The 26,760-nt window shown below is 35.9% G+C and overlaps 1 protein-coding gene across 3 annotated transcripts in view; it reads left to right on the top strand.

The window, feature by feature from the left end:
- Positions 1 to 26,760, top strand: part of ABCA12 (ATP binding cassette subfamily A member 12) — a 281,717-nt gene that overhangs the window by 202,947 nt on the left and 52,010 nt on the right. For all 3 annotated transcript variants that reach the window (XM_045481142.1, XM_045481141.1, XM_045481140.1), the window contains exons 12-23: positions 1,308 to 1,564; positions 1,667 to 1,779; positions 3,003 to 3,127; positions 5,213 to 5,386; positions 8,701 to 8,865; positions 9,190 to 9,400; positions 10,353 to 10,492; positions 12,271 to 12,390; positions 15,591 to 15,681; positions 17,817 to 17,996; positions 18,579 to 18,894; positions 21,750 to 21,864. In XM_045481142.1, coding sequence (XP_045337098.1) covers positions 1,308 to 1,564; positions 1,667 to 1,779; positions 3,003 to 3,127; positions 5,213 to 5,386; positions 8,701 to 8,865; positions 9,190 to 9,400; positions 10,353 to 10,492; positions 12,271 to 12,390; positions 15,591 to 15,681; positions 17,817 to 17,996; positions 18,579 to 18,894; positions 21,750 to 21,864 — 2,007 coding nt within the window. The remainder of the gene's footprint in view (positions 1 to 1,307; positions 1,565 to 1,666; positions 1,780 to 3,002; positions 3,128 to 5,212; positions 5,387 to 8,700; positions 8,866 to 9,189; positions 9,401 to 10,352; positions 10,493 to 12,270; positions 12,391 to 15,590; positions 15,682 to 17,816; positions 17,997 to 18,578; positions 18,895 to 21,749; positions 21,865 to 26,760) is intronic.

The following is a 26,760-nucleotide window of genomic DNA, read 5'->3' as shown; positions in this document are numbered from 1 at the left end:
AAAATAAACTTTACTACCGTAACCATTTTCAACTGTACAGCTCGGTCTTCTTAAATACATCCATGTTATTCTGCAACCAATCTCTAGAACTCTTTCAATCTTGTAATACTGAAACCTTATGCCATTACAATAACTCCTGTGCCTCTCTCCCCCCCATTCTACTTTCTGCCACTATAAATGTGATTACTCTATATACCTCATTTAAGTGACCTCATCCAGTATTTGTCTTTTCGTGACTGAGTTCTTTCACACAGCACAATTTCCTCAAAAGCCATCCATGTTGTCGCATATGTCAGAATTTCTTTCCTTTTGAAGGCTGAATAATAATATCCCATAGTATGTATGTACTACCATGTGTTTATCCATTCATCTGTCAGAGGATACTTGGGTTGTTTCCATCTCTTGGTTTTTGTGAATAATGACATGGGCGTGTAAGTATTTGTTTGAAACCTAGCTTTCAATACTTTTGTGTATATACACAGAAGTGGGATTGCTGGATCATATGGTAATTCTATTTTCATTTTTGAGAAAACTCCATTCTGTGGCTGCATCATTTTATATTCCCACCAACAGTGCACGAGGGGTCTAATTTCTCCATATCCTTCCCGGCACTTATAATTTTCTTTCTTTCCTTTTTACTTATAGTAGTTATCCTAATGCGTATGAGGAAAAGACCCTTTTTGAAGTTCCAAGCCAAACCTGCTTTGCTCTCTGCTTTTCCACATGACTTAAAATACAAAGTAAAATATAAATTAGTTTAAGTATTTGTGATTTCAGTGAGATAAAACTGAACTACATCTTTTTAACCTTTGAATCTACAAGGTATGAGTACAGTTGGGAAATACAGGCCTATCAGGTCCAAAAGTTTTATAAAATTCTTAAGAAAATAATAAATCTAGGGGCACCTGGACTACTCATTCGGTTGAGTGTCTGACTTCAGCTCAGGCCATGATCTCGCAGTTTGTGAGTTCAAGCCCCGAGTCGGGCTCTGTGCTGACAGCTCGGAGCCTGGAGCCTGCTTCAAATTCTGTTTCCCTCTCTCTGTCTCTCCCCCGCTGGTGCTCTGTCTCCGTCTCTCTCTCAAAAATAAACAAACATTAAAAAAAAAAAAAAAGAAAGAAAATAATAAACCTCAAATGACAGGAAATAACGCTCTGTGGTAAAACTTGCCAAATGCTAACTAAATAAACACATATGCACAGTGTTGTTTTTTTGAAGTAAATCAATGTTGGTTGGCTATTTTCAACTACCAAATATTTATAATAATGTAACCAATCTACTTCTCACTTCTTTTCTCTTCTGGAAAGCTGTCTCAACTTCGAAACTTGACCGAACTTCTTTGTGAATCTGAAACCTTCAGTTCAATAGAGAGAATGTGCCAGCTCTCCGATATGAACTTTGGGAACCTATGTGAAGAAAGTGCGTTTCATGTGCAGCTCCTTGAAGCAGCAGAGATTGGCACCGAAATAGCAACCAACTTACTGTACCGTGACAGTATTCTATCTAAGAAACTGCGGGATTTGCTTACTGGGGATCCAAGCAAAATTAATTTAAATATGGATTGGTAAGTATCTGCACTGCCTTTTTCTTTGGTGAAAGAAATCCCTTCTCAAATAATTATGGATATGCTTAGATCGATTTTATCTTCTCTTCTGCTTTGTTTCAGGTTTCTAGAACAGGCATTGCAAATGAATTACTTGGAAAATATCACACGGTTAATGCCGACCATAGAAGCCATGATGCATGTCAATAACAGTGCAGACGCTTCTGAAAAACGAGGTGTTTCCCCATCCGTATTTTAAGTGCTGTCTTATAAGAATGCATGTGATTATCATGCTGCAGTTTAAGAAAGGCTTTTTTGAAGTTCCCAACCAAACATACTTTGTATCTGCCCTCACACATGAGAAATATGAAGCTTTCAAATATGGTTACTTGTCTAAAATAAACACACAGAAAGCCAGCAGAGGATGAAATAGGGAAATTTGGTTTCACAGCAAAAAGATCTTCAAAATTTTAACTAGTTAAACCATTCACCTTTTATTTCTCTGATATATTAAAGTGCATTAGCTAGGATGGAATTTATTTACTTCTGGGAAAATAATCTGATTTAAAAAATAAAAAAGATGCGCTGCTGTCTATAGAAATCTCAATTCAGAACCTTCTATTAGTATTCTGAGCATGATGCATCATGCAATACGTTTCTTCTTTGCATAATACCTCAATACTGAAAAGAAAGGCATTCAGAGTTTTGGACAACAGGCAGCCACAAAATTGGAAGGGCACTAAGTCCAAAAATAAAGAGGGTATATTTGCATAAGGGAAACTTCATAAAGAAATCAAAGGATATTTGCAGAATGGAGATTATAATCTGCTAACATAAAGCCAAAATATTATTTGTTATGCATTAAATGACCCAGATATGAAATAATTATAATCACTGTCCTAAAAAAGTTTGAAGTTAAAAACATTCTATTTAAAAGTGAGGTAATGATTATTAAATCTCCTTTATAAACTCTAGTGTGCTGGGCAAAGTTAAGGAAAAATGCCCGGCAGTGTTATGTTACAGATTTAGCAGACCTGTCCTAAGTTGACAGTATTATATGATCTGAGGTTAAAAAGTATTTTGAATTTGTGTGATGTTTTAAATCAAATGGAGGGATGTATATTTAGTGCATTATGTGATCAAAGTCTGTGAGGAAATCATTTTTTTTTTTTTTTTTGAATCAACCTTGTGTTGTAGACACCTAAGGAAAATTTATAACCCAGAGCAATCTGTTACCTTGGGTCAATGATTTCATAATAGGAACAAGTCTAAATCAGATAGAAATAGATCCTAAAGATGCAGAGTTTGCCAAGACTGGGAGACATCTGTTCCTGACACAAGGCATATACGTTGAATGTATGTTTTAGTCTAGAAGGTTTCTTTAACGTTAGTATAATGACTTAAAAAGAATTACATTGCAACCAACATATGAGGTTGTTTTGTTGTTGTTTCCTTGTAGGTCAGTTAATAGAAATGTTTAAAAATGTTGAGTTGCTGAAAGAAGAACTGAGGAGAACAACAGGAATGTCCAGTAGGAGTGTTGACAGCCTGCTGGCCATTCCTATCCCTGATAGCAGAGCTGAGGTAAGGTGCAATAGATCTGTGCTTCCAGCCAGATTTTACAAGTTTAAATGATGTTTAGTATCTGTAAGCACTTCTCAGTAAAACATGGAGAAGTTGCATGCAAATCTAGTGATTTTTCCATGCGAATGATAAAATTAGGGTCCAAATTCCTAAGTGGAGTTAGAAGAAAAATCCTGAAGCAAGACAATTATCACTGTCTTGTCTTTTCTGTCTAGTCTTCCTTTTCCTTCCTCTTCCTGTCTTTGTCTCCTCCCTTTCCTTGCACCTAGATGGTCTTCTTAAATAAGTGGTGCCGTCAATAATTCCTCATATTTCCTATCACAATCATGTTTTCTGAGATAAATTTGCACAGTCTATTATGAGGACATCAGAGTCAGATTTCAGTAATCTAATTGGGAGAAAAAACCACCAGACCATTTACAGTTTGTTGAAACGAATACTCATCTTTGGTTTTTAAGAGTCGCAAGCAAGACAAGGCATAGTATGTAAAACAGATAGAATCCGTAGAACTCTGGGCAAGTTTGTAGGTATAGGAAAGATGTTTTGGTGTGAAAATGAATAATGTCATTTCCTCATAGGCTGATAATAGGGTTTTCCACTTGAACTGTCTTTTCTTTTATCCCTTTTCCAAGTCCATTGTCTGAAAATGTCATAGAAATTTTCCGAAAGAACTGCAGAGCTTAAGGCCACATCCATTCAGAACTTACGTGTGACAGAGTGTGTCATTCTAAGCACAGTGCAGCTATTCTCCCATATTGGATAAAGTTTGTGGAAAGCCTTTAAGACTGCTTTTGGGAAATATGTAGGTTTGCTTGTGTCCTGTTCATTGGTTCCCTCATACAAAAATTAAAACCGCTTTGCCTTCCCTTTTTTTCTCTTGTTCTATCAAATAGTAGTTCATTGACCTTTTCTCTTTGATCTCACCTTTTTCTCATTTTATCCTAAGATCTAATTTCAGCAATCAATGTTTTTGGCTTCTGAAGAGCAGGTTCATTTTAGTAAACAAAAATATGTAAATGGGGAGTATACATTCTTACTACTTTCAATAGGAAAGAGAGAAAAGTTCCAACAATTTTTTTTTTAATGTTTATTTTGAGAGGGGGAAGAGGGACAGAAAGACAGGGAGCAAGAATCCCAAGCAGAGTCCAATGGAGGATGCGAACTCACAAACCGTGAAATCATGACCTGAGCTAAAATCAAGAGTTGGATGCTTAACTAACTGACCCACCCAGGTGCCCCTCAACAATCTTAAATTTTGTAAACTTTTCTCTTGATTTCAACTCAATGGCAATAGAGATGACTTCTGTCTTCTCATATTCATGCCTCACTTTTCACACACCATTACTGTCCAGGACAGTTGATTCATATTATTATCCAATTCTAGGTGTTTTTTTTCTTTGCCCTTTATCTCTTGATGGAGATACCTTGAGATTATTATATAAGATTATAACCTCAAATAATTTTAAAAACGAAATGCAGGGGCGCCTGGGTCGCGCAGTCGGTTAAGCGTCCGACTTCAGCCAGGTCACGATCTCGCGGTCCGTGAGTTCGAGCCCCGCGTCAGGCTCTGGGCTGATGGCTCAGAGCCTGGAGCCTGTTTCCGATTCTGTGTCTCCCTCTCTCTCTGCCCCTCCCCCGTTCATGCTCTGTCTCTCTCTGTCCCAAAAATAAATAAACGTTGAAAAAAAAAATTAAAAAAAAAAAACGAAATGCAATTTGAGTAAACTAAGTAAATTTTATAGGGAAAATGAGTCTTAAGCTAATATTTTTTCTCAAACTTAACTCCAGATCAATTCTTGGTACCATCATTCAACCAGTTGTTCAAATGAGAAATCTCAGAATCATCACAGACACTTCTTTGACTCTTTTTCTCAATCTTGTTTCTTAAGCTTTCCACTGGACAATGAGCTGTCTATAGTTTTATTGGTGGTGATTAGTGGTTTAAATGGAAAAAAAATTTTTTTTATTTGGAGGACAATTTATCATATTTTTAAGTGAAGTCTAAGAGTAAAGAAAAACCTTTATGTTAAGAGCTAGCTCTCAAAGGATTCACAGCTAAAATATTTTTCTTCCTCCAACTTGCAGATTATTTCTCGTGTGTTCTGGTTGCATTCTTGTGATGCTAATATGACCTATTCCAAAATGGAGGATGTGATGAAGGAATTCTGCAACCTGTCTGTTCCAGAAAGATCCCGTCAGTCTTACCTCATTGGACTCACCCTTCTGCACTACTTGGACATTTACAACTTCACATACAAGGCAAGTTTCTGTTGATGAAATATTTTATATTCACAGTTTAGAATAAAAATATTTGATTACATGAGTATGCTCTCTGATACTCTAATGAATAAGATCGATTTATACAGCTTTTGGAATTATAGCTTTATTTTAGAGCTAAATAGGACCTTAGAGATCATATACTGCATATTTGCACATTTTATAAATGGGGAAATTAATATTATTGCCTTATTAACTCTCAGTTTGTATATCCAAGACCAGGTATTAAATTTAATATATATTATACTAAAGTATGAGATACAAATGTGTGTGTGTGTGTGTGTATTTTTTTATAGTGAACAAGCATTAATTTGGTAGAATAATAAAAATTAAAGCAAATTTTTTAAGAAAGTGGAGATTTGTTTGGTGTTAAAAATTTGTATGTGTTTTTTCCATCAATTTAGAAAGAGGCTACTGTTACTCAGGCAGTAGAATAAAATAAATGGATCATTATCAGAACTTAGAAAAGTCAGCAATGACTTCATCTTACAATAAGTGCATGCTTTATAAGTGCTTATGTAACACCAAACTGAAAGAAAAATATAAACATAAGAAAATTAAACATCTATGTTCACCCACATCTATACTAGATCAAAAATATTTACATATTACTGAAAACATTGCAAAAAGTGTTTTTCTCTTTACAGTAAGAAGAACCAGAAGCAATTTGGGTGACATGTTGTTGAGACATTATAGAAAAGGGGATGAAAATGTTTTAGGACTAGTTATCAGTAATCCTGTTCTGAATTATCATTTTCCATACCTATCTTTCTGTGGTGGCCTCTTTTTTTTTTTTTTTTCAATGTTTATTTATGTTAGAGAGAGAGAGAGAGTGTGTGTGTGAGTAAGGGAGGGGCAGAGACAGAGAGGGAGACACAGAATCTGAAGCAGGCTCTAGGCTCTGAGCTGTCAGCACAGAGACCCATGTGGGGCTTTAACTCACAAACCATGAGATCATGACCCGAACCGAAGTTGGACGCCTAAACAACTGAGCTGCCCAGGCACCCCTTCTGTGCTGGCCTCTTAACTGGGACTCCCTGCCTCCACACTTGTAACCTCCCCACTGCTACCCTTCCCTACCATTCTTAAACAGCCAGAGTGATCATTTTAAAACTTAAGTGACATTATGCCACCCCTCTGCTCATCACCTTCCAGTGGCTCCCCCATTCTATTCAGGTAAACCCCCCAGATCCTACAGGATCCCCATAATCTACAAACTCCCTTCCCATCTGTGAAATTCTCTTTCCTCCATGGTATCTCCTTAGGCCCATAGCTGCTATGTGGAACCACCCAATACTTCAAATGCCAGGAATAGTGCCAGGCCCATAAAGGCACTCAGCAAATACCCAGTAATTATACAAATGGTTATGTTCCGTAAACTATGACTTCAAATGCATATGAAGTGAAATTATTCTGTTCATCTCAAATTTTATTTTTTAATTTTTTTCATCTAAAATTTTAATTCTTATTTTATAATGCCTCTGCAGAACAGATATCAAACCAAACATTTTTTGTTGAGTCTAGTAGTTAAATATGTACCTTTGACAAACAGAAGACCATTCCTACCTCTTTTAGGTGTTGCAAAGAAAAATAACGAAAAATTACTCATCGTTAGTCCATTTATTTCACATCAGTGTAAGAATGCCAAGGATTTGGGTAGCACTGGAAGAAAAACTGAAATGTTGATTTCAATTTAGAAAAAAACATGACTGTAATTAATAGCTGTGCTAATGAGGTATCTGTGTCTTCAAGATATCTCTCCAACTGCATCTTGTTCTCATAATGGTGGTCTTTGACTATCTTGGGCGTGTCAAGAACTGTCCCTCCTCATGGACCTCACACATCTTTCCCTCTACCTGTAACCTTCCTCTGCTTATTCTTTCTCTGGTTTGTTCTTTCTCTCCATTGCAGGGCCATATTGGAAAGAAAGGTCTTTTTTGATTCTTAGCTAAACTCCCTGTACCCCCTCATATTCCCCCAGTCTTTCGTCTATTGATTTGTTTGATATCTATTAGACCAAAGCCTCTTGAGTGGAGGGATGATGTCAGTTTGTGTACCACCCAATATACCCATCACCTCACCCATGCTGGGAGCATAGCAGACACTCAATCAAAGTTTGTTGGTGAAATGAATCAGAGGATGAAGTTACTTTAAAATTTTAAAGCATTTCCAGTATTACTTCATGCATCAGAAGAGCTTTATGGGATTGTGATAAAACCTGATAAATCACATGAGTTTTTTGACAGGGTTTTTCTGATTTTAAGGATAATATTATATGATCTTTGAGCAACAGCATACATGAAGAATTGTGTAATTGACATTTGCCTTTATGACTTTTAAAATCATTTATTTTAGGCAACTTTATTGAGGTATAATTTATGTACCATAAAATTCACTTATTTGAAGTGTCCAATTCAATGATTGTGCAACCATTACCACAAAATACTTTTACCTTATTTTATTTTTTCAAAGTTCATTTATTTATTTTGAGAGAGAGAGAGAGAGAGAGAGAGAGAGAGAGAGAGCATGCATGCATGAGCAGGGGAGGGGCAGAGAGAGAGAGGGAGGGAGAGAATCCCAAGCAGGCTTTGCTCCATCTGTTCAGAGCCTGACACGGGGCTCAGTCTCAGGAACTGTGAGATCATGACCTGAGCCAAAAGTGAGAGTCGGGCACTCAACCGACTGAGCCACCCTGGCACCCCTACCACATAATTTTAGAATACTTCCGTCAACCCCAGAAAGAAACTTTGTGTCTATATGCAGTCACTTCTCATTCTGACCTCTAGCCCAGGCAGCCCCTAATCTATTTTCTATCTCCAGAGATTCTCCTTTTTTAGACATTTTATATAAGCAGAATCATATATTTGTGGTCTTTGTGTGTGTGTGTTTTTTCACTTAGTATAATGTTTTTGAATTTCACGCATGTTGCAACATGTGTCGGTATTTCGTATCTTTTTATTGCCAAACAGTATTCTAGTTTTAGGGTGTACATTTTGTTTGTCCGTTCATTTGGATTGTTTCCATTTTTTTTTTTTTTTTTTTTTTTTTGGCTCTTGTGAATAATGCCACTATGAACCTTCACATACAAATCTTTGTGTGGACATGCATTTTCCTTTTGCTTGGATAAATACTTAGGAATGGAATTCTGGGTTGCATGGTAAGCTTATATCTAAGTTATTTAATAAACTTCCAAAATTTTTTCCACAGTGATTATAACTTTTTAGATTCTTACCAACAGTGAGCACAGGTGCCAATGTATCCACATAGATCATTTATTTTTATTCTGTTCCTGTTAGGTGTTTTTCCCTAGGGAAGATCAAAAGCCAGTAGAAAAGATGATAGAACTCTTCATGAGGCTAAAAGAGATTCTCAGTCAGATGGCTTCTGGCACACGTCCGCTGCTGGATAAAATGTCATCCCTGAAACAAATGCATCTGCCCAGAAGTGTTCCGTTAACACAGGTAGGAAAGCCACCCAGTAATGTGTTTCTTGGGAAATTCCTTTTGTCATATTAACTTTTATTTGACATTAGTTATAATACATGCAGCTACAAATACAGTACATTCAAAAAAATCACCTGCAGGGAAACTCTTCTAGTCTGGCAAAAGCGTTGCCACTTAAATTAGCGAGGTTCAGCATTCTGCATTTACATTTAGGATACATGTTTTAAAGGAGTTATGGAAGCTATAAGGATACTCTTAGCATTACCAGGTTTTCTTCTGTATTGTCCTCAGCAGCATTTATAGCTACAGAATGTTAATAAATCGTGGATTTTTATCTCCCAGGCAATGTACAGAAGCAACCGGATGAACACACCCCAAGGATCATTTAGCACCATCTCCCAAGCATTGTGTTCCCAGGGGATCACCACTGAATATTTAACTGCCTTGCTGCCCTCTTCTCAAAGGCGAAAAGGCAACCACACCAAGGATTTTTTGACTTACAAATTAAGCAAAGAACAGATTGCTTCTAAATATGGAATCCCCACACATACCAGTAAGTATACTTCAAAATTAGCACAGTGACATCATCTCCTAACAACATTGCCCACTGTGTCTTAACCTTTCATAATAAATGAGGCATTAATTTTCCCCAGCACTTACATGGCACTTCCCACACTTCAGGCATGTTTGCACATTGACTGACCCACACTTTGCAAACCTAGAAGGTAGGCATCTCCATCTTAGGGGAGTTGAGGTGCAGACAGACTTAAGTAACTGGCCAAGGTCGCCCAACGTGGAAGTATCAGAGCTATGAGTTGAGCTCAGCAGTCTAGCTTCTGAGTCACAACACTGAGACTTGTCCATCACAACTATACTGTCCTTGCCAGTAAATAATGCAAAAACATGCCTTAAATCTGCTTACTCAACATTTTTCTTAACTTTTGAGAATTAGAAATTAGTCTCACACGTAGAAAAGCTCTGTGAATGCAGCAGAACTATAAACGCTTAGTAGCACATCAACACCGTTTACTTGGGGTGCAAAATTCTATCAGTTGAGCTCTTCCAAGTGATATATGAATGTTTAGTATATTCGTGCAATTGGATTGACTCATTTATTCATCTCTTTACTCATTCAAAATTTATTGAACAACTCATATATCTGGTACTACCCTAGTATCATATTTTTGCATACTAACATATATATTTTTAAATTAAGTGTTGGTTGGAAGATATTCTGAAATTGTGATTTTTCAAAACCTTTCTAACTCCTCTTGGCAAATGCCATCACTTGTCATAGTCTTGCTTATTGGGTTAAACTCTCATACCTAAAGATTTGTTACTACACTTTCTTACTTTGATACCAGATGCTTCACAACTGTTAATAATAAAGGAAGTATAAGACATGCATCTGTGGGCGTAATAACAATTATCTGTGTCAATTTACCATAAGAAAATAGATTTTACATACACATACTAAATGGATTTTATTCACTTTTTCCTTCCAGCACCATTTTGCTTCTCCCTTTATAAAGACATCATTAATATGCCTGCTGGACCTGTGATTTGGGCTTTCCTGAAACCTATGTTGTTGGGAAAAATTTTGTACGCGCCATATACCCCCATCACAAAGGCAATAATGGAAAAGGTTTGACCCTTATAACTCACAGTTTCTATCTAAAGTATTAAGATGACTTTTAAAGTAGTCAGCTTCCAAATCTACTATAGTTGACTCAGATTTCTTTATATCTTACCTAGTATTACCCTTGGATTTCTGAAACTCGTAATTCTCAGATTCTGCCCTGTACATGTGTAAACAGTGTAGATTGTTTAGTAGCCCTTTGAAGAGAAATGAACCAGGGTGACACTTGAGAGTGAGGTTAGTTGAAGCAAGATCTCATATTTTTCAGCTTATCTCCAAAAGCAGAAAATTTTACTACCACTAGTGTCTAATTTTCAAATATGTTAAAATAATGGCACTAGAAAAAAATAATATTAGAGCATTATGTAACTAGTTTGAACAAAAACAATCCCTAAATTATAAATTATTGGCTTCACATTAGGTTGTACAATTCAACATGTTATGTTTATATGAAAGATAGACGTCGAGAAATACATTATTAATAGTCACTATACTTATCATCTACCTAACTTAATCATAATTACATTTCCCTGCAACTTTGAAAGTTGCAATTTTAATGATTTGAATTATAAATTTGATACTTTTAAAATGATAGAGTGGAAGGAAAAAATCTCCACTTTACCATTACTTGGTCACTAGACCATAGTTTAGGTGAATTAACGTTATTGTAGGTCTATATAAAAATGGACATGAGTTCATCACTGGTTTCTAGGATGACGTTTGTTTTTATTGTTTGCATTTTAATATTTAACTTGCTTTACTGACTATGTGCTCCTAATAATTTTGCATAAGTGAAGTCATTACCTGCTTATTTTCCAAGTGTAGTCATTTTTTTGTCTTTCCTTTTTGTTTGGCTCTCACCTCCTCTTTTTCTCTCCTCTTGATCTTCTTTCTTTTATGTAACTTATAATTTTTAGTATTCAAAGATGTGTTTTTTTTGTCACTTATGTACATTTCTCTAATTCTTTTTAGATCATGATACTATACATACATTCATATGCAAGGTTTTTTGTCATTGCTTGCATTATTAAAATGAGATTACATTATAATAGTTTTCTATGTATTACTTTACTCACACAATACCTTGTGGAAATTCTAACTCAATTGGCATCGTTTAATTCATTCTTCTTGAAAATTGCAAACTTTTTCGTACCATAGAATTTACTCAGCCAATCCTCAATTGTTGGGCATTTATTGTGTTTCCAGTGTTTCCTTTTGTTTTCATTTTTGTTTTTGCAAATGTAAATAATATAACAACAAATATTCTCATGCATGTTATTTATGCAGTGGAATTTTTATTTCAATGAAATGATTGTTCAGGATTGAGGGATTAAGGAATACTGTATTTTATGTAATATCTGTTGTCAGATTGCTTTCCAAAAAAGGCTGTAACACCTCCATTTCCACCAGCAGTATATGAGAGTATTCTCCTCATATCTTTGAACTAAGATGTTTCTGTAGTAGTCAAGTTAAATGTGTCATTGGAAAAAATGAATAATTTGTGAGAACTCCAGAAGACGTGTTTTCATTTTGACTGTAAATTCACTGTGGACACTGAAGCAAACCCTACATTTTCCAGAATTTTTAAAAGTGATCCTGACCCTATAAAAGCTGTCATTTAAAAACTTCTGACCATGTGGGAAATTTCTGACAATTTTTTTTTTTTTACTAGCTCTACCTTTTAGAACTGTTTCTTTAAAGTTGTATAACAAAATAACCTTAGGATACCTTTTTGGGATGTAGGAGAAATAGTGATGGACCTGATCTGTCTTTGTTTCTTTAAGTCTAATGTAACTCTGAGGCAGCTGGCGGAATTAAGAGAGAAATCTCAAGAGTGGATGGATAACTCACCACTTTTCATGAATTCCTTCCACCTGTTAAACCAGACAATTCCCATGCTCCAGGTAGGAGACAGCTCTGTCATTCTTCTTCATAGGAATTATAATTCTTTAAGATTTTAATCATCCTCATTATGGCAATGGGCCTGTAGTAACTTGGAATCTGTATCCAATAGATTAAATTTCCTCTCCTCCAGAGAGAAAGTCTGAGACAGGATAACAGATCTCTCACATTCCTAATCATCCTCACCTCCTGTGGTGCATCCTCTCTGTATCTGTAATTCAGAGATAAGCCATCTTACAAGTTGAACTTGAGACCTAACTAGTGATGTAAATCTTGTTTTCCAAAAATGAAATGCTGTAAAAACTACTTAGAATGTGTTTACTTTATTTGTCCCTTCACTTTAAATTATTTTTTGCTATTTTAACAGAACCAGAGTTCCTAAAAATACTAGTATTCTGGAGAAGAATGTTCAGTTTGGGGAATTCTTTGGTTGAAACATACAGCACTCTAGGGTAAAGATTTGACAATGCAACTCAAATACAGTGTGCACTGGTTCAAAGTATAATTTGCAATTCTTGCAAAAGATGTAGGGTTTTCTGAAGATGTTGAAAATAATGTGGGGCAAATGTTCCAATCACAAACAGCTACTGAGAACTAACAATGGAGCAGCAGAGTCAGACCAGCTACCAGTTGGAGAAGAGAAAACTGGCAGGAAGGATGCAACATAGGAACTTTAAGAGAGAATGGTTTACATATCAAAGTATTGAGAGAGGCCCATGGAAAATTGATGGAGAGTTAAAATATATTTGCAAAAAAAAGGTCCTTCTTAAAAACATGCTCAAGAAGTTAAACATAGAATAAAGGATTTGGTTCATACAACTTTATCAGAAAAATTATATCCAAAGATGCCTTGCTTAGTCTTTGTTTTGACTAACAATCAGCGCATAGTTATAATTACAATCTGGTTTTTATCATAAATAATATATAAAGTTTATATTATAATATAAAATACATTTCTGAAATATTTAATAACTTAATTAATATAAGAAAAGTAAACTTGCATCAGACATCTTCCCCACAATTTACTATTAAACTTGGTTCTAATTTTAAGTAGGTTCAAGTGGATGTTTTATGTAACAAAGACCACTTAATAGTACTTTGTTGACCTATCTGTTTTCCTAAATGGAAGATTGTTCTCTTTTTCCTTTAACTCTTTTTCTGTGGAATAAAAAAAAAAAACAAAAAAAAAAAACCCTACGCATATCATTTCACTAAGGAAAGTTTTGTGGCTAAAGTGGTGAATTAACGAAACACATGATCTGTGCATAATAGTTCCAAAGTGCAATAATTTGCTATGAAGAAATTCTGTGATTGTGTCCATAAAGGGACCATCATCTAATGGAAGCAACTTGATTCTGCTCTAGACCAAAAATAAATCATTATTCTCAATTATTGAGGAAAAACTTATTTATGCAAATGTACACAGATTTTGAAATTTAAGGCTTTTAGCATAACACCTGGCTTTGCCAATGTGAATCCTGAGGCAAATGACATAAGACACTTGATCGACAGTTTACGAATCTCTAAAATGAATATACTGAGAGCCACTTCACAGATTTGTGAGGATCATATGTGTGAAAGCATGTAAAAATAGTGTCACTCATCACAGGATTGATCGCAAAAGGAGTGGTGGGAGAATGGAGATATGGCTCAGTGGATCTTCTCTGAATTGCAACAGACACAGTGCTTTGTTTATTAGTAATGCTCTAATTCAGTTTTTCCAGGATGCACAAATTAATTCCTGGTAAATAGACTTCAGAGGACTTGGGTTATCACGGTGTGTAGCTGTGTGATAGCCGTCAGTCTACATGCTGTCACCTGCCCTTACCCCTCAGCATCTATGGATTTAGTGAATTAATTCTGTTGTATCTATGCTCTGTTAATACATATTATTCTTAACCTTTTATCTCCATGGTAACAAAACTGAAGATATTGGTAAGAAGGATAGAATGATGAGTGATCCTGGATTCTCCTCCAAAGGGAAAACCAGTTTTAGTCTGGTTCCCATAAAAACATGGCCATGAATTAACACATAAGATAAGCATTTCTCTAATCACGTCGAATTCTCTGTCTTCAGCCCTTTGGCCCTTTGGCCCTTATTAATGTTGTGTCCTTAAGGGACCTCAAGGTGTTCTGGAAAACTCTGTGACAAAATTAAGCTAACCTCTGTTAGACAGTGTGCAGTACACAGTAAGGTCTCAACAAGTGTTACCTGGCAGTATTTCTGGAGTGGTAGAAGCTAGGTCTCCTAATTTGGAAGATAGCTATAAAATCATTATATGTTAAAGCGTTGAGGTTTGTTTTTTTTTTTTTTTTTTAATTTTTCAGTCTTTCCATGGAGATAGAGAAATTTAAAGATTTATCGTCAGTTTATTTTTCCATGTTCACATAATTGTGCTTTTTGCAATGATAAATGATATTATAGTAATTTACATTTGAATGTTCTGATGAAGTCATTCATCTCTACTTTACAGAAAAGTAACATGAAGCTAGAAAAAGCAGATTGCTTGCTGAGAGCCCGTAGCTAGGAAGTAGTAGAACTCTTGCACCAATCAATTGTGATATGAAGTTCCATTTAGGCATCACAATTTTTTGAATATTTTTTAAATTTATTTTTGAGAGAGAGAGACAGCATGAGCAGGAGAAGGGCAAGAGAGAAAGGGAGGACAGAGGATTGGAAGCAGGCTCTACACTGACAGCAGTGAGCTCCATGTGGGGTTCGAACTCACGAACCATGAGATCATGACCTGAGCTGAAGTCGTTCAACCGACTGAGCCACCCAGGTGCCTGTAGACTTCACAATTTTTAAAAGTTGTATCAGTTTCTTTTAGTTGAACAAAATTCAACCATGAACCACTACAGTAGTGTATAGAGTATATCAAAAAACAAATGATGTCATACCCGTGGGTAAAAGGACTGTTACATTGAATGTAATTTCCTAATGTTGATAATTAGAGTTATATCTGGCCACAGGAGCATGCTGACTAATTTGTGTCTATCAACAAGAAAAACCCAGCTTTTCTAGTCATTACCAGCCACACACCTTCTCTTCCTTTCTAAGGATTTGTATGTGAGCACTGCAAGGTGATGCATTGATAATGCCGGGTGGTTGTTACTTCCTTTCACTGTAGATGCTGTTAGACAGATGATGATTAAACATGTTTTCTTGTACTGAAACTGATTCCCTATTGTTATTTGTTAGAATACTTTAAGGAACCCCTTTGTGCAAGTTTTTGTGAAATTCTCTGTGGGACTTGATGCCGTTGAACTATTGAAACAGATCGATGAACTCGGTAAGTCCAGAGTTACAAAACTTTTATTCACTAGTCATGTCAGGAATGTGAAAAACATGGTTGCATTTGAAAACGTTTTATTTTCTTCTGCATTTGATTTTTAGCTACTTATTCTAAGGACAGTAAAATCTTGGACATATCTATCCATCTTTTTCCCAGATAGTCGTATTACTACAAGTAGTAATAACTATTCACATACCCAGTGTCTGCAGTTAGTTTCAACAAGTATATACTTCATGTATTCCTATAGTCATTGGTCACTTGGTAGATTGCTAGAAGTAAGAGGACTTCCCCCCGCCCCCAGCAACTTGATGAAAAGCAAGTCCTTAAGGACAAAGGAAGATGAAATGGTTTATTTCCAGTTACATTTAACATCTTATCTCCGCTGGCCTCAGTATCACTTTGATTAACCCAGAATGTAACTGGAAGAAATTATTGAGTTAGCAGAAGCAAAACAAAGGCAATGAAGAGATTCAAAAGAAAATAAACTTAAATCAGTATTCAAGGTTGGATCCTCCTCTCATGGTCATTTAAAAAAAACAGGCAAAGAGGATCAAAGGAAGCTGTCTGAACTTATGCATTCCCTCTGCCACATCCCCACCTTCAACCTAAGGGATGCAAGACATCTAATTCAGTCTGTGTCTGATTCACTGTTGCTATGCAACCACAAGTATGAGGAAGGGATTGAGAGCATCAGAATTTGGCTGCAGTAGAGCAAGTGCCCCTCCTCCCTGAAGCTCCTGGGACAGAAGTGACATAGTCTGTAAACCAGTAGGGAGGAATTAGGCTCATGTTTGTATTGTATATAATTGTGTGCACTTTATGATAGTTGACCACTAAGGAAAGATACTAGTGGATTTATTCTCTAAAAGTACCATTTGGGTAAGAAACCATTTGATCAAAATATCAGGAATATACTACAAAGTTTTATATAAATTTTATCTTCTTAATATAGGACAGGAGTTCTAGAATTTAAAAGTAGACTAAAATGAATGTAGCAGTGAGACTTGATGTTTGTGTAATTGTATATGCAACTTAGTATCTGAGAGTTTATATAGTTTGAATTGGGAGTGGGGCACTGACCCTCATAGCTCTTTGATCCTGTCTGCCAGCATTTCTAAGGAATCCTTGGTGTTGTGTTAATTTCCAGTGGCCGCTGGAGGCCACTGTTCAACCACAGTTTTACCCCTCCCCCACCAATGTCTATATCCAGCAAACCATTTCACTTTAAATTCTAATGAGAAATGCATTTAAGAAGTTGCCCTCTGAGAAATTAGTCTTGCGTTGGAGTTTGGAAGAGTCATGTTTGGGTTCTGTGAGGAGGGATTTATGATACAGCATTCTTGGTATTCATGATGATCAAGTCAGTGAAAATTTAATTGGCCAAGTGATTTATTAACTTGCAATTTCATATTTACCCTTTGTCTCGGTTGATTTCCTCATAAGGAATCATGAAATTGAAGAGCAATTAAATCCTCTTTCTTCCAAAGTAATTACCTGAAATAAAAACTTGATCATTTTGTCTAGATTAATACAGATATCAATAGACATAACTCACTTAAGGTTTTATATCAGTTTTAGAAAGTTGTTAACTATGTGGCATAGATTCTCACAGTCTCCTAAGAAATGATTCTGTAGCACAACTTATTTAATGACATAGTTTATTTGTTCTATACACTCTACATAGATTTTTCTTTGTTTAAATTCTTACATTCACATTCCCTGAATGAAGTTGTGTTCCTGTTTATTCAAAACTTTTATCACTAGTTTTCTTCCTGACTACATGTAGATATATATTTTTAATTATTCACCTTTCATTGGTTACTTAAATTGTAGCAGAATATACTTTTAAATTGGCTTGTACCACTCTTTGAACTTGGGTCTACTATATCAGTACCAGCTCAACATTCTCTTCAATGAATATTTGAACAACTGGATACATTTTCCTATGTGTTATTAGCTACTTTTGTTACTGGATATTTTTGGAGCAAATTCTACAACTTCCTATTACTCGTAATCTAGTATAGTGGTTATTACATACCAAAAAGTCAGTATTTTGTTTGTCTCAGTACTATTAGAAACAACATTATAATACAACTAATATGTGTTTTGTCTGTTTTGCTTTGCTTTTTTAGATATTCTAAGGCTGAAATTAGAAAACAGCATTGACCTCATTGATCATCTCAACACACTGTCCTCCCTGACAGTAAATATTTCCTCCTGTGTATTATATGACCGTATTCAGGCAGCAAAAAGCATAGATGAGATGGAGAGACAGGCTAAAAGGCTTTACAAAAGCAACGAACTCTTTGGAAGTAAGTGTCATTCTACTAGAGTTTGAGCTTCTCTTTGTACTAAAATTGGCCAAATTCTTTCCTCACCCCTTTCATCCAGAACTCAGAAAAGTAGTCTGGGGGTCACTGTCCCCTCTGATGTCCTTAGAAATGAGAACCTTTCATGTAGTAAACCAACTATATTGTCCGTGGAGACTTCAACAAATGTGTAATTTTGGTGGCATGGTTAGAATTGAGACTGAAATGGATTACATAGTTATGGGGTGAAGTTGAGTCCATCTTCATAATCAGTCAAGATTATTCATTTGTGTGTGTGTGTGTGTGTGTGTGTGTGTGTGTGCATGTTTTAATTTTAGTAAGTGGCTTAGAGTGATCTATTTAATCTGGCCACTTAGTTTGTAATTATATTCTCAAACTCCTGCTTTGAATCTCTGAAGTTGTCACTTCCAATTAGCCATCTTTCCTGTAAATTAGGAGCCTGAACTTACTGTCACATTACAAACTCAATTGCCTGTTTGGCTGCCCCCTAAGTGTCCCCTCCAAACAATGAATAATGTCAACCATAAAATAACCTTTATGCTATTGTTTCCCTTTTATTTTTAGGTGTTATTTTTAAGCTTCCTTCTAACAGAAGTCGGCATAGAGGCTATGACTCTGAAAATGTCTCTCTTCCTCCTGTCATAAAATATACCATCCGCATGAGTCTCAAGACTGCACAGACCACAAGAAGCATAAGGACCAAGATTTGGGCCCCGGGGCCACACAATTCTCCATCACATAACCAGATCTATGGCAGGGCTTTTGTTTACTTACAGGATAGTATTGAGAGAGCAATCATTGAATTGCAGACTGGAAGAAACTCCCAGGAAATAGCAGTCCAGGTCCAAGCAATTCCATATCCCTGCTACATGAAAGACAAGTAAGTGTCTGCAGGTCTAGCCTCTTTTAATAGTCAACCGCTTTTTTGAGCACTCATTTCTATGTATTCATTCACAGGTATCAAATGAAAGCGATCTCTTTCACCAAAGATTTGTCTATTGTCTAAAGCTTGCTTCCAGGAGAGGGTCGATGGCACAGGGCACAGCTCCACCACAGCTGCTCATTGTTACCAAAATGATGGCAAAGTTCTTACCAAATGATTCAGGTTTTCTTCATCATAACCCTTAGCTTTCCAAGGACTATGGCCCTTGAATTAGGAAACATTAAACTACAGACCTGAAGGCATCGCTGCACGATTTTGATGCTACCTACTCTCTACTGGTCTTCGCTTTCTCTAGTGAAAGGAGAGGATTAAACAAGGCAATCTTAACATCTCTTCCAACTCTCAAATTTTATTAAAAATCTGTGAGTCCATGACCAATTCTAAGAAAAATTTTGATACAGCACATCATTGATTCACTCTCTAAGATAAATATTATGCCATCTAACACTATGTTATGTTAGGTACTACCAGTCCACTTGCTAGAAATCCTTATCTCAAATGGTTTGCTACATCAACAAAAAATGCACGGATCATGTTTTAGACAATTGAATTTGAATGTTCAAGAAGTCTGCCAGGCGGGTAGCGCTGGCTGGCTCCTACACTCTGACCACAGTCAGCCTCATCCTCCTACATAAAAGCTTGAGGCAGAATATTACTTTAATGAAATTACACTTGTTAGCCCATTTGCTCAGTTTATATACAATTTAGATGGCTCTGCTCTTTTTTTTTTTTTTCTTTTTTCTTTCTATCAATGTGTCTGTCTACTTTGGCTGCTTCAAGAGCTGTAGGTAAAATGAGGTGATGCAACCCTTTGTGCAACAGCGATCCAGGGAGACGGATGAGGCTTCCACCAGTGGGTTGTCAAGGTTAGCTGCTTATTGTGGAGGCCAATCAGTTCTCTGCAGCCTGAACTGTGTAGGAACTGCATCGGCTGGCACGAATAGTAAAGACCTGTGGGTTCAATTAAAAGAAAATTTCTCATCTATTTTCCGCTCATTTTTTCCCCCTTATAAATGTTGGTACCTAGGATAGTGGGTACCTGGATTTTCTTTTTAAGAATAAAAGTAACTATATTCTGCATTCTTCATGGAAGTATGGTCATAATATCCTACATATACATATCAACTCTTTATTGCATACAAAGTGCTTTCACATATATTATTTCCTGTGTTCACCCAACAACCATAGTATGGTAAGTGAGATGAGGTATCATCAACCGTATTTTCCTGATGAAAAAACTAAAATCCAGAAAGTTTAAGTAACGTGTCTGTGGTTGTATAGCTGGTAACTCAGTGGTCTTTCAATTAGGAGACCAGAATTTTCTCCTTTATATTAAACCAAACCTAAACCAAACCAATCTTAAAATACACCATCACTGGAAGAAACATTTTAGGGAATTTGTTATTAATGAATGAGGCCCTTTACCTAATTCTAGAGCCAGAAACACCATTAGGGCTGGACCTGAACCAAGAGAAAATTCATTCAACAAATATTGTCTAAGTGCCTAAGCCATGCCAGACAGTTTCCCAGGAACCAAAAAAAAATGGATATGGCCCCCACCCTCTTCTCTATCCAAAAAAACAAACAAAAAAAAAAACAGAAACAAAAACAAAAAAACAACACACACACGTATGAAACAAAACAAACAAACAAAACCCTCCTATCTTTGATGGTAATACACTTCTGATGCTAAAGTGATAATGAATGATGGTGATGTCATGTTCCATTAATATTTGCATTTTTCATGAGGACCTTTGAAGGTAATTCCTTAGCCTTATAGATTAAAAGGGGAGTACCCTTGGTGCCTTTCTCTAAGTGAAAATGTCAGTGGAGCCTACTACGGAAAACAGATCAATTTAGAGTTCTTCTCATTGAAAACTACTCATTTGCCCATAGACATGTGAGTAATGTCAGAACCATGATTCTCAAAGTATGGTCTCTGGACCAGCAACATCAACATCAGCTGGGAAATTGTTTAAAATGCAAATTCCTTATCCCACCCCAGATATAATAGATCAGAAGCTTATGGGTAAGGCTCAGAAATCTGTGGTTTAGTAAGCCCTTCAGGTGATTGTGATGCATGGTTAACTTTGAGAAACACTGCATTGGAACTTTCTGGTATCATGGGCAGGCCACGGAAGAATACATTTGGAGCCTGATGAAGTCTTCCAGTGACTGCCTAATTTAACACATTACCAGAAAAGTCATTTATATACTGTTTATGAAACATCTCCTGGAGCATTATTTTGAGGAATCCAAGTTCTTTGTTTGCATTTTAAATTGAATACTTTGAGTTTTATTTTATTTCATTTTGGGAAATTTAGTTTAATAATAACTATGAGCATCCAAAGAGTAGATAAATACAGTAATTTGGGATGATATAGCTTTTAGCTAGATAAACCAATCATCATCTAATTTTAAATCTGCCTTTTAGATAAGAATTTAGTTTAGACAGAAGGTTTTTGAGCTTTGAAATTATATCTGTGTAATAATTATTTTCCTAGATAGGACATACTCAAACACACTCTAAACAATAGGGTAATTTTATCCAACAATCCAGAGGTTGTTTTGTTTTTTTTTTTTTACTTTTGCAACAATACAGCAAGAAAATCAAAGGCTTACTGTTAAGTCAGCTTCGTACTTCATAAATAAAGGAATAATATTAATGACTATTCTCAATTTCAAAGCAGGATTATAATTTGTAAGAGGGAATGCGTTTTTGTATATCACAATCTGCACAGTTGATATTCATTAGGGTCGCTGAATTTTTTTTTGTTTCTGTTTTTTTGCAGCTTCCTAACCAGTGTCTCTTATTCTCTTCCAATTGTGCTCATGGTTGCCTGGGTTGTATTTATAGCTGCATTTGTGAAAAAACTGGTTTATGAGAAAGATCTCCGGCTTCATGAGGTATGTCAAGAATCTCTTTTTATTATGAATAAAATCTATTTGTATAATAATTAGTATGCTTTTCATCGTATCTATACAAAATCAGAAAGCCCGACCCATACCTCATGAATTAAAAAGAAAAATATTTTGGGGCGCGTGGGTAGCTCAGTCGGCTCAGGTCATGATCTCACGGTTTGTGTGTTGGAGCCCCGCGTCGGGCTCTGTGCTGACAGCTCAGAGCCTGGAGCCTGCTTCTGATTCTGTGTCTCCCTCTCTCTCTGTCCCTCCCCAACTCATGCTCTGTCTCTGTCTCAGAAATAAGTAAACATTAAAAAAAAATTTTTTTTAAAGAAAAATATTTTATGAATCATTAAGGCAGCTGATATAGCAATATTTTGTTTTAAAAAATTACACAGAAATCATGTTATAAGTGCCTCTAAAAAACAAAATGTAAATAATTCTGAGTAAAATCTGAGTACAATTTATAATCCTAAGAGTAATTTTTGCCCATGAAATTCCTATAGGAAATTCAAATAATAACAGTAATAATTAGTAAGGCAGGAAGATTGTTGGCATGGTAACTAAATGAGTCCAAACGAATTTAGATATAGATATATAGATGTAGACACAGACATAGTCATAGACAGACAGATGGCTTGTTTCAGCTCTCAATAAGCAAATTCTCTTTCCAGTATGCCTTGTCTTCTTCAGTTATCTTCTCTCCTGTTTTCCACTGACTCATGATTCATAGAGACGACTAAGAATTTCATGTTATGCTACTGACTAGGTTAATAATATAATGATGAAAGACAGGGCCTGGGATGTAAAGCATGGTCTCTTCTTGAGCATGTTCCCCATCGTTATTTCCAAATCCAAAATAGCTTACTTCTTTTTAGAATTTATGAAAAAGTGCTGTGTGATTTTGGGATTGTATTGGAATAAAAATTATTTTATCTGCTCATCCTGTAATGAGTCAATCCTTACACTCACTGAGTGAAAAGAAAGCAAGAACATTTCAAAAGTGGGGCGCAGTAATTATTGCAAGGCCTGGCTGACAACCTGAAATAATGAGGTTAGAGTAACTTGTTAGTCCACTTGTGCTTTTCAGACTTACTTTGCCAATGCTTCCAGGCAATTGATTATTTCTCCTTACAAGGTACAAATTACTGATTCATGTTTTTGTTAGCTCAGCATCAGGCTTCCAGGGGTGTTCTAGAGTTTGAACCTATACTTCTTACCTTTTCTATTTGAATTTTGGTTGATCCTCACAGCTGCATTTTTATATTTCAATTACAATTTGCTAAACCTCTCATCAACTGGTTTGAGCCTTCTTGTATTCAGAACTGTGTGTGATAGTTTCTTAATTCCAACTTAGAAAGGTTTTCTTTTCTTTTTTTTTTTTTTTTTTTTTTTTTTTTGTATTCTAGTTAGTTAACGTACAGTGTAGTCTTAGCTTCAGGAGCAGAACCCAGTGATTCATCTCTTACATATGACACCCAGTGCTCATCCTGAGAAGTGCCCTCCTTAATGCTCGTCACCCATTTAACCCATTTCCCTCACTTACCCTCTGTTCAGCAACCCTTGAGTTTGTTCTGTGTATTTAAGAGTCTCTTATAGTTTGTGTCCCTCTCTGTTTTTATCTTATTTTTCCTTCCCTTCCCCTATATTCATCTGTTGAGTTTCTCAAATTCCACATATGAGTGAAATCATATGATATCTATCTTTCTCTAACTGACTTATTTCACTTAGCATAATATGCTCCAGTTCCATCCACACAGTCGCAAATGGCAAGATTTCATTCTTTTTCATTGCCAAATACCACATCTTCTTTATCCATTCATCAGTCGATGAACATTTGGGCTCTTTCCATTATTTGGCTATTGTTGATAGCACTGCTGTAAACGTTGGGGTGCATGTGCCCCTTCAAATCAGCATTTTTGTATCCTTTGGGAAACTTGAATCCATGCCCTAAACCAGAATTTTGGTTGCAAACTCCTATCTTATATTTCTCTTTCAGTTTCCTGGTACTTAGAAGTGAATCTTCACAGATTAAAGGAAAACCTTAAAGTAGAAAATTGTGATAGATACTGAGTTCTTTTCTACTTCAAAATAAATACCTACCTTAAAGATAGAATTTGTGGTAGAAACACGCAGTAAATATAAGTGTGTGTATTAAAGCACATCACTTTAAAAATTTTTTTTTAAAAATCAAAGCATAATGAAGAGTTCTTTCTCAATTGAAGAAAGACATTTTTTTTAATGGCACACTGGTTTCTGTTTGGTAGCTTTGTGTCTTCATTTTGCATGCATCTACTTTCAAAATTTAACTACTTGATCTCAGGGTTCAAAGTCATACAGTAGAAAATCACTGAGCTTGGGATCAGAGAATCAGGCTTAGAGTCTTCCAGTTCATACTCACTTGGGCCCAGTCCCTTCCACTCAGCCTTACTCTCTAGACCTAATTCAGCACACACTTCCAGAATGTGACTCTCTCACTGCCACAGCAAGAAATGCATTCAGTTATCCATATTTTATCATTTCTAAGGTAATACTTTTTTTCCTTTGCTTCTTAAAGCCTCTGGAATTGGGATGCATTTGGTAGGGTGTCACCATTTAATTGGTGGTGATTTTTCTTTTTTGGTGCCATGTAAAAATAATGGCACATCTTAAAATCAGTGGTGTCCTAAATTCAAAGGAATGCCATCTATTTGTGAGATGTGGAATGGACGCCTCCTGCTCAATGCCTCCTGGTCAGCCTTCCTCTACTGCTCATGGTTCTAATCTTATGTCCTCCTGTTTAGAGGGAAAAAAGCTGAGCCCAGGGGGAGGTGACTTGGTGAAAACTGAAGGGCTAGTTAGTCATCCATCTGAGACTGGAACTCAAGTGTCTTGACTTTGAACCAATGCTTTTCCACATCATAGCTGCTTTCCCTCTTATCTTATTGTGGTGGCATAGACACTTAAGGACTTTTGATAATGATGATGGAAAATCTCCTTGGTTACCAGAGATTCAAAATCATGTTTTAATACCATCATTTTAATATTCAGTAAGTACTAAACTTTTAATTCCCTATGTCCTTCTCATTCCAATTAAATAAAAAAAAGATAAAAAATACTTTTTTCTTTCTGTAATTGTTCTTAAATCTGGGCAAGAAAACCAAGTTAGTTGCTATTTCAGTGAAGCCATTAATCCTTGACCTTGTTATGATATGACTCTGGTGAGTTTCTTTAATTTGTTAAAGGAATTAGTACAAATATTAATGCCCAGTAAGTTTGTTGATGAGATTAATCCAGTAGTTAAAAAAAAAAAAAAAAAAAAAAAAAAAACTATTTTGAAATGCCTGTAGTTCTGTTCTGTGTTCCTTGCTTTTAAAAATTAAAATATTAAAACTGTTACAAAAATTGATTTACAACACACAGAGAAGTACTTTTGCACATTATTTTCTTGATTTATGGGTTAGCTTCATCTATCTAATCTAATCTAAGTCATTTATGGGGATTTCGGTGCTTATATTCAGCTGGAGACAAAATTTTGGAGTTGTTCTTTCTCAGTTCAGATAGGTAGTCTAAAATATCTGTGGTCTGAAGAGACGGGATTTTAGTAGCTCACTTTAAACATTTTTTATGCCTTCTTCGTAGACACTATCCATCGCGGTAGTGGGAATTTGGAACATTTCAAGTAGTGATCACAACACCCTTTATATCTTACTAAAAAACAATAATTATTAAGAAAAAAATTTTAATTGAGGTAGGAAATGTTACTATTCCTTATAAATTAGTGCTTGACATTCTTGTTGAATTGAATGAAGATTCAAGTAAATACATGAATCTTTGTGATTTCTTTTCCTGAGAGCATTAATGTCGGTTCCTGTGCATAAGCTTCTCTTGAATGTGGCAACACATTTACCCAAAATCTTACCAAACCTGCTCTCAGTATTTTCTGCCATCCACTGAAGCAAACTCTGTGTACAGGGGTTTTCCTTGAGCAACAGGTTATGAGATGCTGGTGAATTGCTTCAGGCAGGTTTGGAAGGCTTGAGACAAGTGACTCTTTGATTGCAAAGTTGGCACCTGACATATGTCACTCTGAGGATCAACTAATGACATCCAGGAAAGCATAGCCAGAGATTCTCGGTGGGCCATCTTCCATCAGCAGGTTTGGTCTTATTTATTATAACGAAGTTGGCAGTGAATCTGGATAATTTATGGATGGCTTACATGCTCTCCTTTCTCTTTCTCTTTATGAATAACAGCTGTTCTCCTCATGGCACAATATCCTGAAGTTTAACACTGAAGTTGCATGCTAGAATGTTAAGTAGTGAACACTTTTGGAAGCACCTAGCTCAGTCTGTGTCCATAGGAAGCAATGATCACCCTCCAACTTTTACCAACTCTTGGGAATAGGGATCTGATCTCAAATCTTGAAAATTTCAAAATTACAGGGATAAACACCTTTGGTCCTGGTCTTCGGGTTTGCCAGATTATCTTTTAATAAGGCTATAAATGGAGAATTTTCTAGTTATAAAAATGTTTTATATTGCAGCTATCAAATTGTTGGGAAAGGAAAACATGTTTACACACACCAAAGTCAGCTTTATTTCATGTCCTAGATCCTTTATATTCACCTTGTGAAATAAATTGACATTGTCTCCTACTAACATACGCTGCTATTGGGGAAAAGTATTTTTTGCATAGGTCACATGAAATTAGGCGGTGGGTATCAGCTCTGGAGTAGTTATATGGGTCCCATAACTCTCCAGTTAATTATGAACTCAGTTAAACCTCAAAATACAAATAAGAAAGGCAAATGAAAGAGCTAACGTATCATAATCATACTGGAATAGGCACATGTCTCTGAAATGCAGTCATCAAACATGACACAGTAATTTTTCCAAATGGGTTGGGGTGCAGAGAAAA

The sequence above is a fragment of the Leopardus geoffroyi genome, chromosome C1 (assembly GCF_018350155.1).
Source record: "Leopardus geoffroyi isolate Oge1 chromosome C1, O.geoffroyi_Oge1_pat1.0, whole genome shotgun sequence".
Lineage (NCBI taxonomy): Eukaryota > Metazoa > Chordata > Mammalia > Carnivora > Felidae > Leopardus > Leopardus geoffroyi.
This window is presented reverse-complemented; position numbering and strand designations above follow the sequence as displayed.